The sequence below is a fragment of the Prionailurus bengalensis genome, chromosome C1 (assembly GCF_016509475.1).
Source record: "Prionailurus bengalensis isolate Pbe53 chromosome C1, Fcat_Pben_1.1_paternal_pri, whole genome shotgun sequence".
Taxonomy (NCBI): Eukaryota; Metazoa; Chordata; class Mammalia; order Carnivora; family Felidae; genus Prionailurus; species Prionailurus bengalensis.
In genome coordinates, this window is record NC_057345.1 from 56,592,104 (window position 1) to 56,608,155 (window position 16,052).

At 42.0% G+C, this 16,052-nt stretch overlaps 1 protein-coding gene across 4 annotated transcripts in view; it reads right to left on the reverse strand.

Moving 5' to 3' along the window:
• The window catches only part of WLS (Wnt ligand secretion mediator), a 101,638-nt gene extending 85,926 nt beyond the window's left edge, over nt 1–15,712 (reverse strand). For 3 of the 4 annotated variants that reach the window (XR_006296603.1, XR_006296602.1, XM_043575232.1), the window contains exon 1: nt 15,296–15,650. Coding sequence is in view for 2 of the 4 variants with exons in the window: in XM_043575232.1 (XP_043431167.1) it covers nt 15,296–15,401 (106 nt within the window). In the remaining 2 variants the exon portion in view is untranslated. Of the gene's footprint in view, nt 1–15,295 lie in introns of all 4 variants that reach the window. The other variant, XM_043575233.1, reaches the window with a different exon arrangement.
• Nucleotides 15,713–16,052: the final 340 nt, after the last annotated feature.

Genomic DNA, 16,052 nt, shown 5'->3' on the forward strand with positions numbered 1-16,052 from the left:
GTCAGGACATTTCATTCAAATCTTATTGTGTCACTGTGACTTCTCTAGGCCTTAGTTTCCACAATATAATAGGTGAAGGTCCCTTTCCAGAACTCCAAAAATTATACACTTTTATAAATGGAAGCATACAAACCATGAAGGTGGCACCATCTTTTAAGTTCAAGTGAATAATAAGAAACCTTTCTCTCATTTAAATTATAAGAGAGTAGTTTGGACTATAATGTTAAAGTCTTAGGGCAGACCTTAAAGTTGGAGCATTTTAGCTACTTCTGCAGTAAGTCCAAAGGCAAGGCATTTCTTTCTTTCTCCTAGAAGTTTTTCTGGTCACCTATATTGCACTACCCTGTTGTAACCAGTCAAGAGAAAAGTAAGCAGGGGCACTTGGGTGGCTTAGTCAGGTAAGCGTCCGACTCTTGATATCAGCTCAGGTCATGACCTCACAGTTCATGAGATCAAGCCCCATTTCGGAATCTGGGCTGACAGTGCAGAGCCTGCTTAAGCTTCTCTCTCCCCTTCTTTCTCTGCCCCTCCCCTGCATGCTCTCTTTCTCTTCTCAAAATAAATAAACTTTGAAAAAAAAGATGAAGGCAAGCAAATTAGATATTCCTTGCTCTCATGCAGCTTACAGTCTTACAGAGGTTCTATTTTTATCTTTACTTTTTGTTCATAATTTCTTACGAAATAGCATTATAATTCTAGCTAATGTGTCAGAAGTAGTTAATATTTTATAAGAAAAAGAAACACTTTTCCTTGAAGCTTGACTTTCAAAGGTCTTTGTCATTTACGTTATATCTAGAAGCAAAAAAAATTCCCAACGGATAACGACTTCAATTTTATAATTTAAAACAGAACAACTGGGATTCACTTTGCAGCAAGCATGGATGGAATCCAGATCTCTTCCATGTATTGAGTAATATCCATTTAAAAGTCTTGCTACCTGGGCTTATCCATGCTGTAAAGAGTCGTGAAAACTCATCCAGCATTTTAAAAGCAAAATTTAAGATTCAAATTAAACCTTGGTGAAAACTATCACTAACTGGATCAAAAGTTAATTGCTCTAATTCACCAAATGGGTAAATGACATGCTTCTTAAATTGTTGGGCAGCAGGCATTGTGTCTAATAGAAGGCTATCAAGCAGGGTTGCTGGGTTTTAATTTTATATAATCCACTAAGAAGCAGAAATGACCTGCTATGATCCTAACCAGAGGATGACAAGAAAGAAAGAAAGAAAGAAAGAAAGAAAGAAAGAAAGAAAGAAAGAAAGAAAGAAAGAAAGAAAAGAGAAAAAGAAAGAAAGAGAATCTTGAGAAGTTAATTAGTGACAACTTGTAAATAAGGGAAATAGTTAATATATATGGATTGATCTAACACATATATATAGGTAACTTATGTTCTCTCATTAAACCCTACAACCTTTCTATGAAGGAGAAAGTTTTATTTATTTAAGTAAGCTCTACACCCAGTGTGGGACTTACACACACTATCCTGAGATCAAGAGTTACACACTCTACTGATTGAGCTAGCCAGGTGTCCTTGAGATGAGGAAATTGAGGCTCACATCATATAAATGGCTTGTCCAAGTTACAAAGCAAGTTTGATAATAAACCAGATCACACCCATTGATTAAACATAAAACTACAGGCCATCAGTTAGAAATCTGATCACTTTGAATGGAAGGATCAGTACATTTATCAAAAACAGAAACAGGAAAACCTGGAACCAACACCATGCTGTTTATAGTGTTTCCTAGAAATGCGATAAGAAGCCCAAGTCCTCAAAGGAAATTTTCAAAATTATTGCAGCATTTCTGCTTAGCCAGGAGACTACTCTACAATGAGACAGAGGACTTCCCTGGATGGAGCTGGTATCTGTACCTAACCCAAGTCCCCCAGGAAAAAGTATTGTCTCAAATATATACTCATGAGGATTTTGTTCAAATCCCACACATACTGCTGATCCTTCTCCCAAACTATATTTTCTTTCTTTCCCTTTTTTAACAGGTGGGTGAGGTAGGGAGGAGGGGGAAGGGAGGGATTCTTCTGATACCTAGAAAAAAAGAAACATGCCAACTGAAAGGTGACCTTAAGTGTCCCTTTAGTTTAAAAATCTTGTGTCTACAAATTATCCTGTTTCTTTCTCTTTCATCAACTATTATCCAGAAATATCATGTTCTCAGAGCACAAAACTCTCTTCTGTTTGGGCATGTTGAAAGAATGGTGCCAGGGATTTAACACCAGCTCTCTGCAAACTTTGTAAAATGAAGAGGAAGAGTGACTCAAAGGATGTCTAAGGTCCCAGGGTTGCCAGTCACAGCCACGCCCCACACCACCCCCACTTCTGAAGAAGCTGATTCCTTCCAAGCTTATAGAGGTGTGTTCTATAAATGACAGCAAGGCCCATGGCACAGTCTTTTCAAACCCTCAGTAAACTTCTTATCTACAACTTCCCTGGGCCCAGGCAAGCTGGGGCTAAAGTTGGAGCCCATTTTACACAAGCCAGAACTAGCTCAACAGAACAGAGAAAAGAAAGGAATGTGGGGACGTGTCTTTTCCACATTTAAGGCATTCCGTTCTCGGGCGAGTTACAACCTAAATGAGAGCAGATAAAATCTATAAGAACCCAGAGTGAAAAAGAACAGGGCCTCAAAAAGGCATGATTTGCCTTGAGAAAGGGCTGGATTTAATAAAATGTGGAATCCAACTTTTTGGTTGTGATCACCTAAAGGCAAGCATGTTAAACAGAGACATAAAAGTTATGATTTGAAGTAAGGATATACAATGGGGAAGGACGGTCTCTTCAGTAAATGGGAAAACTGGACAGCCACGTGCAAAAGAATGAAATTAGATTACTATCCTACACCATGCACAAAAATAAACTCAAGATGGATTAAAGACTTGAATGTACGACCTGAAACCATAAAACTCTTAGAAGAAAATATAGTTGGTAAGCTCCTTGACATTGATCTTGGCAATGATTTTTTGGATCTGACTTCAAAGGCAAGGGCAACAAAAGCAAAAATAAACAAGTGGGGCTACATCAAACTAAAAAGCTTCTGTGCAGCAAAGGAAACCATCAACAAAATGAAAAGGAAATCTACTGAATTATTTGCAAAACATATATCCAAAAAGAGGTTAATATCCAAAATACATGAAGAACTCAGGGCACCTAACTTAGTCAGTAGAGCATATGACTCTTGATCTCAGAGTTGTCAGTTCGAGCCCCACATTCGGTTCCATGCAGGGAATGGCGCCTACTTAAAAAAAAAATCTTAAAATAACCCCAGAACTCATACAACTCAACAACATCAGCAACCACACACACACACACACACACACACACACACACACACACACAGATACACACACAAAACAAACAATCTGATTTTAAAATGAGAAGAGAACCATTTGAATAGGCACTTTTCTAAAGAAGACATACAGATGGCTAACAGACACATGAAAAGATGTTCAACATAACTAATCATCACAGAAGTGCAAATCAAAACCACAGTGAGATATCACTGCACACCTGTTAGAATGGCTAGTATCAAAAAGACAAGAAATAACAAGTGCTGGCAAAGATGTGGAATAAAGAGAACCCTTGCACACTGTTACAATGTAAGTTAGGGCAGCCACTCTGTAAAACAGTGGAAAACCTATGAACGTTCCTCAAACTATTAAAAATTAAATGACCATATGATCCAGTAATTCCACTTCTGAGTATTTATCCAAAGAAAATGAAAACACTAATTCAAAAAAATATATTCACCCCCATAATCATTGCAGCATTATTTACAATAGTCAAGATATGGAAACATTCTAAGTGTCCACTGATAGATGAATGGATAAAGAAGGTGTGGTGTATATACACGATGGAATACTGCTGAGCCATAAAAAAGAGTGAGGTCTTGCCATTTGCAATAACACAGGCGGATCTTGAATGTATTATGCTAAGTAAAATACGTCAAAGACAAATACCATATGATTTCATTTATACATACACATGGCATCTAAATTCCAAAACCAATGAACAAACAAAACAGAACTAATAGACACAGAGAATAGATTGGTAGTTACCAGAGGGGAAGGCGACAGGGGCTAGGCAAAACTGATGAAAAAGGTCAAGTGGTACAAACTCCCAGTTCTAAAATGAAGCATGGGGATGTAATTAGTGTGCAGCATGGTGACTACAGTCAATAATATTGTATTGCATATTTGAAAGTTGCTAAAAGAGTAAATTTTAAAAGTTCTCATCACTGGGGCACCTGGGTGGCTCAGCCGGTTAAGCGTCCAACTCTTGATTTTGGCTCTGGTCATGATCTCATGGTTCATGGGTTTGAGCCCCACATCAGGCTGTGTGCTGATGATATGGAGCCTGCTTGGGATACTTTCTCTCCCCCTCTCTCTGCCCCTCCTTCTATTCACACTAATGCTCTCTCTCTCAAAAAAGAAAAATTTTTTTTTAAAGTTCTCATCACAAGAAAAAACTATTTTGTAACTTTGTGTGGTAACCAGACTTATTGTGGTTATTTCACAGGGCATACAAATATTGAACCATTATGTTACACCTGAAACTAATATGATGTGGGTTAAATACACCTCAATTAAAAAGTCCATATTCATTCCCACTAACGCAGAGGATGCAGAAAAAACACAGTGCTTTGTGATTCTGCTTACTTTCAACAAAAAGGCAGGAGTAAGAATTTACAATATAACCCTTGTACCCCTAGAATCACGAAAATATGGATGGCAATTATAACATCATGGAGCTCTCAACCGTATTTTCCCAATTTGAATTTTCTGCTTGCAATTACCTTCAGAGTCAAGAGGTGGCAGAGATGAAGAATGAACAATTTTGTTCTCTTTTGTATGCAAAAAGACCAAAAAAATAGGGCATGCCACTTCCCCCAAACTCACTACAACTTCAGAATTATGCCTGCCACAAACATTCCCTGAAAGCACAAAAGTTAGTCACAGAATTTAGACAAGGGAGCCTCAGATTGATTAAGTCTTAAAACTAAACACAAGGACAGTACTTTGATTGGATTAGTAAGGGCCATAGTCTTGGGTTGTTGTTGTCTTTTGTTTTATTGTTGTTTTTTTTTTTTTAAAGTTTATTTACTTTATTTTGAGAGAAAGAGGGGGGGTGGGGAGCAGGGGAGGGGCAGAGAAACAGGGAGAGAGAGAATCACAAGCAATCTTCTTGCTGTCAGCACAGAGCCAGACCGGGCTGGAACTCACGAACCATGAGATCTTGACCTGATCAAGAGCCAGAGGCTTAACCCACTGAGCCACCAAGGCACCCCTGTTTTGTTTTGTTTTTATGTTTCAAATGTACAACATTTTTCAAGTAAGAGTTAGGGCATGTAGCATACTCAGCAAGCAAGGAAGGAATTTAGTTGTTTTAAATTCTGTGGTGTTCTTAAAAATTCACACACAACAACGTAACACTGGGGCGCCCGAGTAGCAGTCAGTGAAGCATCTGACTCTTGGTTTTGGCTCCAGTCATGATCTGACTTAGAGCCCCATGTTGGGTTCTGTGTTGTCATGGAGCCTGCTTGGGATTCTCTCTCCCTCTCTCCCTGCCTCTCCTACTCGCACCCTATAACTCTCTCTCTGAAAATAAAGAAAATAAACGTTAAAAAAAATTAAAAAACAAAAGAACAGCATAACGCTACATGTAATTCTATTGCTAAGAATACTAAGTATACAGATATTAAGTAAGAGGGAGAAGACATTAAAGTTATTGCTGTTTTACTTTCGAGTAACAGAAAAGTCAATAGAACTGTAAGAACCACAAGGTGGGAATTTTCTGCTCATTAGCTCTATGGCCTTCCCATGATCTTCACGCTGAAACTCAGGAGCACAGTGCTGATTAGCATTTGAATCTGAATCCAAGCCATGGCTCAGCTTCAACTGTATAAACCGAGTCCCTTCCTTTTCCTGGGACTCTGATTCCTCTTCCAAGGAGGTAGGACAAGATGGTCTCCAAGACCCTTTTTAAAATTTAATAGCAAAAGCCCCACAGCTTCCATTCAGGCCAAATACCATCAATATATACAGATAAAGTGGACCCAACAAGTGGCACTCATGGCAAGTAATAAGAGCACACAACTTTAGAGCAGAACCAATTATCATATCAGCTTATAAAGTAACGATGCCACCAAGGGGGGCTACTGAGGTATGGAATGCCTCGCCTGTATCCCAGAGTCCAAGAATCCTGGGCATTCTTCCTTTGTCCTGATGTTACCTACTACACTCCTGCATCTCTCTGCTACCAGTGAATTTTGGTAACAAATCGTGCCAACTGTTGTGCACTTAGAAAATGGCTTACTAAATCTCTACTAAAATTGTGTATAAACCAGGGGCACCTGGATGGCTCAGTTGGTTAAGCATCTGACTCCTGATTTTGGCTCAGGTTATGACATGGTTTGTGAGTTCAGGCCCTGCGTCAGGTTCTGCGCTGGTGATGCAGAGCCTGCTTGGGATTCTCTCTCACTCCCTCTCTTTCTGACCCTCTAGTGCTCTCTCTCTTTCTCTCTCAAAACAAATAAACTTAAAGAAAAAAAAAAGGCAGGGACAGCTGGCTGGCTCAGTGGGTGGACCATGCAACTCTTGGTGTTGGGGTTGTTTGTATGAGACCTACATTTCCACATTGGGAGTACAGATTACTTAAATATTTTTTTAAACTGTGTATAAAGTAAAGTAAAAGTAATGAACAGACCTAGAGTCAAAGCATGAGGAGTTCTCCTGGAATAAAATGTGCGTGCTTTAGGACAATGATTTAGACTTGCATTCTTATTTACTAGTCATCTACAACTTATTAATATCTACCTTTTGGGGAAGGCTCATTATGAGACATTCCGTGATAACAGGAGAATTAATGTGAGAAAGCAGGATGACCTCTCTGTGCACTCTCATATCCAAACCAGGTATGTTTTGGGTTACTGAATCTGGGGGTGCTAGAAAAAGAGTAGAATATAAACAATGTTGTAGTTAAGCTGCCCCAGATCTAGGAACAGAGAGGAACCAAAGAAAAGTAGGAGAGATGGATATGGGGGTTAAGCAGATGGCTTCAATGAAAAGTCCTCTGGGAATCACATTTTTGGTGGGCCTGGTTCAGTGAGACACCCCAAGGGGTGCCATGTCCTGGACAGGGTGGCTCCTCAAGCCATCATCCATGATGTAGGAGGGCTCTGTCCCACATCACGGTTGAGGAGGGAGATGCCAAGGGGCTTTTGTGACTTGAGATCATTGAGACCACAGGTGGGTTCTGCAGTTCCAGTCAGGTTTCTCTCCACCGTGTGATACTGCCTTAAGATCAGGAGCTCTCTCTTTGGGAGGGGCTCAGCCAGGGCTAAAGCAGCAGTTTACTGCCCCCCCACCCAACCAGTTCTCAAGAGCTTAGCCGTATTAATCCGGGGTTTGCAAAGAAACTGAGCCAGGCATTTACAGATCCATTACCTTCTTTCTAATGAAAAATCATAACACTTTGCCAAAACAAATGTAATAACTTGGCATCTTCTTTCAATTACCTCTGCTTTCTTGGAAATGTGTATTTGTGGATAAAGCCACTGAGTTAACCCAGGGAATTAACCAGAAGTTTAAGAAGGTCCTATAATTCCTAGGGGCTAGTGAAGAAAGAACACCTCTTTACCTGGAAATGTTAATAGAATGGAGTAGGAAGGAAAAAGAGGGAGCAGAAAATTGCCCTTGGAGGCCCAGGACTTTAAAAATCAGAGGAGACAGAAACACTAGCTCAGTATGCGGGAAGTGGGTGGTATCGGAAAAAGGTTTTGGAAATCCAAATACAAGCTGTGTCCCAAAGAGATGGCCTTGTATGTCTATAAAGGCCTTAGGTTTTCTTTCCTGAGTTCATATTCTACCCCCATCTTCCTTCCCCTCACCTGTAGTCAATAGCTATATTCAGGATCTCTTCTGTAGGCTAAGTCCAGGCAGCCTTCCGGGCATTCAGGAGGTTGGTTATTGTGACACATTTTCAATAACAATTTTCAGTTCCTCTTTGCTATGTGTAATAGTTTCTCTTTGGAGGGAGCTGAGGTATTATTTTCTCAGGCCTGCACCCTCACCCCCGCCCCCAGCATGGCCTGCAAGCACTGGTCAACATTTACAGTGGCTGCTGTATTCAAAGTCAGGATCATCTGTTTAGGAAGTAACCAAGACAATGATTATTAGTACCCGTGCAGTGACGGGAGTATGTGGTTTTGGAAAGAGGTAGAAACAGAAAAAGGGGAAACTAAGCTTCCATCCTCTATCAAACCTGTGTAGAGTCAATTTTATCACACTTCGCACCTTGTTTCCTATAGGAATTAAAGGTACAATAGGAGAGTGGCATTAGACTTACAGTATCTTTTAGAATTCAGTCAAAGATCATGCACTTGAGTGCCTGCCCTCTTCTTTACTACCTCTGTCACCTCTGAAAAGTTCCTTAAATGAGCATCTAATCTATCTGAAAACCGGAGAAAGCATCTGCTTCTCTAGGTTGCTATGATCATTAAAGGAATCAATACAAGTAAAATACTTTTTCCACTGCCACCCAATAAATCCTCAAAAAGCAACAAATCATAATAAACCAAATCCCTCACTACTGGTCTGATGACAATCTGATTATTACTTTTGCTCCCATATAAAATTTAATTAGAGGCAGAACATGGGGGAAGCGGGGAAAAGAGGTAGCAGTAAAAGGTGAAAAGGTGAGCCTAAAAATTTTTGTGTTCTAAAACATGAGTTGCTCTTTTCTGCTATTTAGCAATCCTTTTAGATTAGCCCTATTATGAGAATGGTAATTGCAAAACATTTCATCATCAGTTTGAAAATGCCAACACCTCAAGTTCCTCTCCACTCCCATCCCCCTCCCTATCCAGACACGTTCTCTCAGAAATGTCCACCTGTGGCACATCCATGTGTTCTATTAGGCTACCATCACAACACCCCAGAGAAGACACAAGACATAAATGAAACAGACATGATCATTTCACGTCTTGATGTTCCCCGTCTCTTATCATCTGTTACAGCCTCTATCAAAATTGAGAGCAGTAAATCTTTGAATAGACAAAGTCTATCAGCAGTTTTCCCAAAGAACAAAATGTACCTATTCATGGTGTCAGCATGGAAACCTCTAGTTTGAAATGCTCTCATTATTATGCATGGGTGTGTACACAAACAGAAATTATCCTTTGGGGAACAGAATTTTCAACTCTGAGTAAAAGGCTCTTCTTTCAACTGCTTGACCATCACTGCCAATCCACACCCTCGAAAATCCTCTCCAACCACAGCTGATTTCCTTCTCGCTGCTTCCTTTGGAAAAGTCCAGACATATATAACTACATAACTATGTTAAAACCACTAACCTGAGAAAATAAAATCGACTAATCTTCCTTAAAGTGGCAGAACTCAAACGCTTTTATGGATAATGAACTTGGCTGCTCAGCCAAATGGATGATTCACACAATTATAGGAACTAGTTAGAACCTGTAAGAAATTGGTCAGATGGGTATAGGCAGACTTCTCCAAAGGTGTCCTCCCATAGCCTTGGCCAGGCAGTTACGTAAAGCTGAACTCCATTTCATTCATCATATTTGATTTTTTTTCCATTTGCTATGTTACCTAATGATTAAAATGAGAAAGCAGTTGCATTTGTAATGTTACTCATCATCTTTCTGGCTTTAAACCACATTTATTCAATCTTAAAAGTCAAGGCTTTGAGAGGTGGGGGCAGGATAACCTGATGGTGGAGGACTGTGGCTCTGATGTCAGATCCACTGGAGCCCATTCAGAACTTTGACCCTGACTAGCTAGGTAATCCCAAATTACTTACATGTAAAATAGGTACACCACCACCAATCTGGCAAGGCTTTGCATGGATTAAATTAGATAAATGTGCACTGTGTGCCAGACCTTAACTAATGTTGAACATCTGTTAAATTATTTTAGTAATAAATTTATTTCAAGATGAAATATTAATAAAATTATTTGATAGTATAATTAACAGTGTTTCTCATTTCATGTGTTCTCAGATTCCCAGTAAGTGAGAATTATCTTGATGCTACAAACGTCATCACAGGAAATCCTTTGCTGGTGGACTTGGATTAAGAAGGGCTCTCTTCTACCTCTAGCTCTCCTAGGTTACTCAGACTTCAAGTTCCCTCTTTCCTAACCCCCAATCAGCATTGCAGCCCTATCCTGGGCACAGAGCAGGCTCAAATCAATATTTTACATGTTAGGTATGAACCCTACCTAAGAACTTTCATACAATCTCAAATTCCAAATCTCCATAGAAACACCTTTATGAGGAAGATAAGGTAAGATTCTTTCCTCAGTCTATATGGATTTAAAAAAAATTTTTTTTAATGCCAAATTATTGCAAAATGTCAACTAGCTAGGAAAGGCTTTGAGTCTAGATCTGAGTTCCAGGCAGGAGATTTGAAAACCTTACAGAGCCATACTCTGCATGATTATCTCAAGGAAATGTTTCTCACTTTGAATAAGAAAAAGGGAAAGTACCAAAAGAAGGCCAGACAGGCTCTATGGAAGGATTAGATGAAAGCTTGGTTTGAGATTGTTAGAACAAGCATGATTTTGTTGTAATAACCAAGTAGGTAGTTAAGTTTAAAAGTAAAGTAATGTAATATCAGCTATAAAAAATTTCCCACCTTTTACAAGACGAATTTTTGAGATTGCACAGTACTCCTACAAACCACATTAGACACTCGGGTAGTTTAACAAAGAAAAAAAAAATGACATGGTTCAGTCAGATACGAAATTTTACAAAATAAAAAAGGAGAATCAAATACAGAAAGTAATGTGGGCTAACATCAACCAAAAGCCAAGTGATTAGTTCTTTTTGAGATTTTCACCAGACACCCAAACACTGCAGGATTACTGGCATCACATTATTAAAATATGCTAAAATATAATAAATACCACGAGCTTAAAACCTAATGTACTGGGAAGCAAACCTTTACATGCTCCGCCTAGCCTTCACATTAATTCTGCGTAATTTTATTTTTTAAAATCCTTGAACTTCCAAATAAGAATAGCAGAAACAAAAATTCACAAGAATGGACCACAAACAAGATTATCAATAGTTCCCATTTAAATAGTAATAGCACAATAATATAGGTTATATCACTGAAAAGCAGTAGAGAAGTCCATGTAAAAATTAAGTGATTATATATGCTTATATATACACATAACATTCTCAGCATTAAAAAACAAAACAAAAAAGACTACTGGTATGGTAAGCTTTTGAAAGAAAGCAATTCTCCCTGAAGATACAATATTGGCAATTTGTTGATACTTCTCTGGAGTTTAAGTTTGGAATATTCTCATTTATGCTATGCTTAAAACAATGCAATCATTTTTTATTCATTCAGTTCTGATCTTCATACTCTTAACAGTTTTAGAACAGGTGGGAACAGTGACCTGCTTTTTTCAACCATTATATCCCCCAGACATGACTAATTTGAAGCTGAGCAAATTGCACATAATGGGCCAGGGATTCAAGTTCACAATTTTTAGTAGGCTGCACTCTTGTTTCAGGGCACATGGTTCTCCTTCCCTTCCCCCCTTCCACCACCCCTGCAGCTGCCTCTCCATGAACTAAATTCACCAAACATGAAATCAAAGGGAAATTATTTTTTGCATTTTCTGCAGGCTTATTTTCAAGGAGGATAAAGATTAGGCTACATCTTTAAAAATATTTTCTTTTCCTTTAGGGGTTCTTAAGTTTTTAAAGACATTCTAAATTCTAAAGAAGCTAGCTACTTAAGAAACCTTCTCAACACATAAGAAAACAATAAGATGCATCATTTTATACTGGTTCAAAGTTTTTATAAAAGCATGGCATAATTCAGCGAAATTTTAAATACCCCAAATTCCACCTTATAAGATATTGTGTTCTAGAGACTTTTTACAAAATACCATTAAAGGTTTGCAGTATATAGACACTGGCACAAGAAAAACTAACAAACAAAACAAGCAGCAAACAAAACAAAAACTTGGTTCTCGAAAGGCCATTGGTGTAGGAAGTGTGTAAGCTGGCTAAACCAAAACCCAATCCCTCCTATCTGCTTTTTAGCTGATGTCTAAATTTCCCCCACCAATTCTAGAAGGCTGCAACCAAATGCCAGTGTAAAAACAGCATATAAAATTCTCTAAGTATTGAAACATTCATACCATTTTGTAACTAGAGACTTTGAACTCATTGATCTACCAATGAAGAAAATGAAACTTGTTGGTTAACTGATTTCCCTGGTCACTTTGGGGTGCATGGTTTGTCATGACTGTTTGGGGGGGGGATGGATGGTTGTTTTTGTTTTGTATATACGTGTATGGAGTACTTTTATACTCAGGAACTTTGCCATTCAGAGCCTCCCCTTTCTAGGTTGCCATGTTTCCTTTCATGGGAACCAACAATGATCAAAAAGAAATGTAAATTATGTTTATATCACTTTCTCAATTAGCCTCTGCAGACGCATTAAAAAGAAGTGAAGTCATCCCCCCCATCACACACACACACACCCCTGACTTCCTACTTATCAGTGGAGTTCTCTTCTCACTGAGAAGAGTGGAGGAAGAGGTTTCTGAACTTTACTTCAACTTTCCAGCCTACAAACTGCTTCAACTACTGATTCCACTTGCCACTTTGTTGAAATTCCAGGCTTTGCTCGGTTTCACCTGCTTTTCATTTTAGGGAAGTCTGGTGGGAAAACACTGCACTTACCTTTTGTTGATATTTATTTCCCATTTGGGGGTCTTGTAGTGTACCCAAGTTCCTTGATTTAACAGCAAAAACAAACAAACAAACACTGTCTAAACAGTTGAGACAAAGGCTAAGTCACTATTTAGTGTTTAAGGTGAACTGAATCTGATCTTTGCAGTCTACTATGGCCAGAGCTGAGGACATGTCTTGGCAACTGAGGAAGGAGGGGAGCTAAGGAGTAAACTTACACAACTCCCTCCCCCAAGAAGTGTTATAGATGTTTTTTCTTTTCCAAGGAAATTGGAACTGCAACAGTTTATCTATTGAGAAGAATCTAGTTGGAGTTACGACCTATCACTAACTTTTTGCGATGGTTATCAAGTATGGTCACCAACCAAATTCTCTGGGCAAAACAACTCCTGGCACCACTTACTCTAGGCAAACCCCTTTGAATATAAAACTGTTCTGATCCTACAGCAACGTTAATGTCCAGCAGCCACTCACCAGTGTCTTTGCACCTTTGCTCCACAGTACTAAGATCCCAGAAATTATACTAGTTCCGGAAGAGCCCTAAGAAACCCACAACAGTGGATAATGGGCTCTTCGAGGCTAGGAGATCAGCTTCTTAGGAAAAGAAAAAGAAACCCACACCAACAAACACCAGGGAACTATGTGTAATGGTTCGCTGCTTGTGCAAAAACCTCAAAGAGGATGAAGGTCAGACAGGGATAATAGGCCAATTTAATTCTGAAAGCACAAGGTGCAAGAAATTTTAATTATGGTCTGCCACTGAAATCACACAAGATCCAATGGCATCTAACTGCAACTGCTCATCAAGGGAGACAAGAGGTGTAATTGTAACCGCTGCATAATCACTGTGAGGGCACAGGGAAGGCTGCCTTCAGCTCCCAGCAGAGAATGTATTAAGAGCCTCGAAAAATCCAATACAGGGAAACATGGAGATTGTACGTAGCCAAACAGGAGCTCTTAACAGGAAAGCCAAACCCCGTTGTGTGTGTGCGCGCGCGTGTATGTATTTGAGAGGTGAGGGTTCCAGGAACAAAAAGATTAAGCTGTTTGGCCCAAATGGAGAATACGGGCTTGTAAAACTCCGAACCCCTTTCTGCTTTGTGGATACATACGCAGAGAGAAAGGCACGATCTCCTCCAGAAATTTCTGCCTCGGTGAAGCTTCACCCACTCTCCTTTGTTTAAAACAATTAGCTTGGATGTTACAGTGATTTACAGAACCAGACTCCCTTTAATTTGTTCGCATCAAACCCAAGTCTGGAGACAAAACGGCACACACAGGGCTCGAGGTGCCCAAGCCTGTGCGGCTCTCACCACCATGCCGACGACGGCGCCCGCGCGGCGCTGACTCTCGCAAAGGGACGGGCGGAGAAAGCCCCTCCGCGGACTCTCCACTCCGCAAAGTTTCGCAGGTCCGCGAAGAAAGCAAAACCACCCCATCCGCGCCCGTTGCAAAGTTGGCACTGAAGTTTGTACCGGGATGTCCTAAATCCCAAGGGGGAAGGGGACGCGAGTGTGCGGCGAGGCTGGAGGATGGATGAAGACGGAGAGACAGCCAAGAGGGAGTTTTTCCGAGTGGAAGATCCGTGAGACCATCTTCTTCACTCGGAAGCCTGTTTGGCTCCCAGAGGTCCGGGCCGCGCTCGCCAGGGGAGGCGCCGTCGCCGGGGGCCGGAGAGCTGTCACCTGCGGGGAGCCGCGGCGGGGGCGGGAGGCGGGAGGCGCTCTGCTAGGCGCCCTGGGAGGACTGGGGGCTTCAGAATCCCCAGCTCTGCGGGCTCTGAGAAGTGGGGGAGGGGAGATTCGCGAGAGGGCAGGAGGCCAAGAGCAACACCTTACGGATACGCTTTTCCCTTCCGACCTCCCCAACTTCCCGCAGCGCCAGCCAAGGACTTTCTCCCACCGCACCCCACGGCATCTCGCCTCCGGGCCCACCTCGCAGACCCGTCCGCGGCCGCGGCGGGGGGTGGGGGTGGGGTGCGGTGAGGAAGCAGCGGGCGCGAAGGCTGGGACCCCAAAACGCAAACTCTCACCCCCTAGCTGAGACGACCAAATGGGTTTACACAGGCAACGATCACAGCCCCGTAGCAGGACTCCGGGTTAGCGCCGGGCGCAGTTCCCTGACTCTTCTGTTGTTCCCAATAAAGTCGATTACGTTGCCCTCCGGGAGCTGATTGGGAGGGAACGGAGAGGAAAAGGGGGGAACGCGGGAAAAAGCGGGGGGAGCAGCAATCAACTTTGTAACCCAGCGCTTCCTCGCGCGATCCGTCGCCATGCTTAAGATTCCCACCCCCGCCACCCCCCTCCTTCCTTTCAAGTGGATACTGAAACTAGGCCAAAACTTTTTCCCCTCCTTTTCTCTTAGCCACTAGACTGGATTGTGCCCCACGGAGCCCCATGGAGCTCTGCTTTCTTAAGCACAATAGCCGGACTAATTAGATCATAGAAGCAAGGCAGTGATACTGTAACAAGTAGCCCGAGAGGCAAAGAGGGAAGGGGCCCGAAAAGAGAGAAAGGGGGAAAAGTTTGCAGCTCTCGCACTTACCAATCAAGCCTCCCACCAGAAAGGCGATGATTTGGAACACGAGCAGAATCCCACCAACAATGCACAGCTTCTTGGTGCTCATGTTTTCTATAATTGCCCCAGCCATTTTTGCGCCCCCCTTTTTCTTTCCTCCTTGAAATAAATGTTTTAGGGTGTGCTATTTGCCCCCTCTCCTCTCAGGCTCCCTCCTCCCTCGCCTCCTCTCTGGGCGCTGCAAAACTTCAGGGGTGCGGGAGCGCGGCGAGGATGGGACCGGGACGCACGGCGCCCGCACGGATTCCCCCGGCGCAGCCGGCTCGGGCTCCCCCAATGCCCGGAGCTGTGATTGTGGCCGCTCCGCCGCCTGTGGACGCTTAAAGGAGCAGGGAAGCGGATCACATGACGCTGCCTGCCTCCCTCCCTTTCTTCCTCCCTCCCTCTCGCGCTTCCTCCCTCCCTCCCTCCCTCTCTCTCTTCCTCTCCCCGTTGCCCGCCTGTGCGGGGCTCCGAGCTCCGGAGGGTGCTGGCGTCCCGACCCCGGTCTGTCTGGCAGCTTGTCCCGCCTGGGGCTGGTGTCGTTTGGGGGTTGATGTTGTTGTTAAGTGGGTTCCCCCTACCCCGCCTCTCACGTTTCCTTTTCTGGTGCGAGATTTAAATCACCCATGGACAGCTTTGCAGACCTTTAACTTACGCGTTGACTTTAGGAAACGGGCCCCACCCGCAACTGCTAGAACTCTCTTTGGGAAAGAGAAGAATTTTTTAAAGGGACCCAAAGATG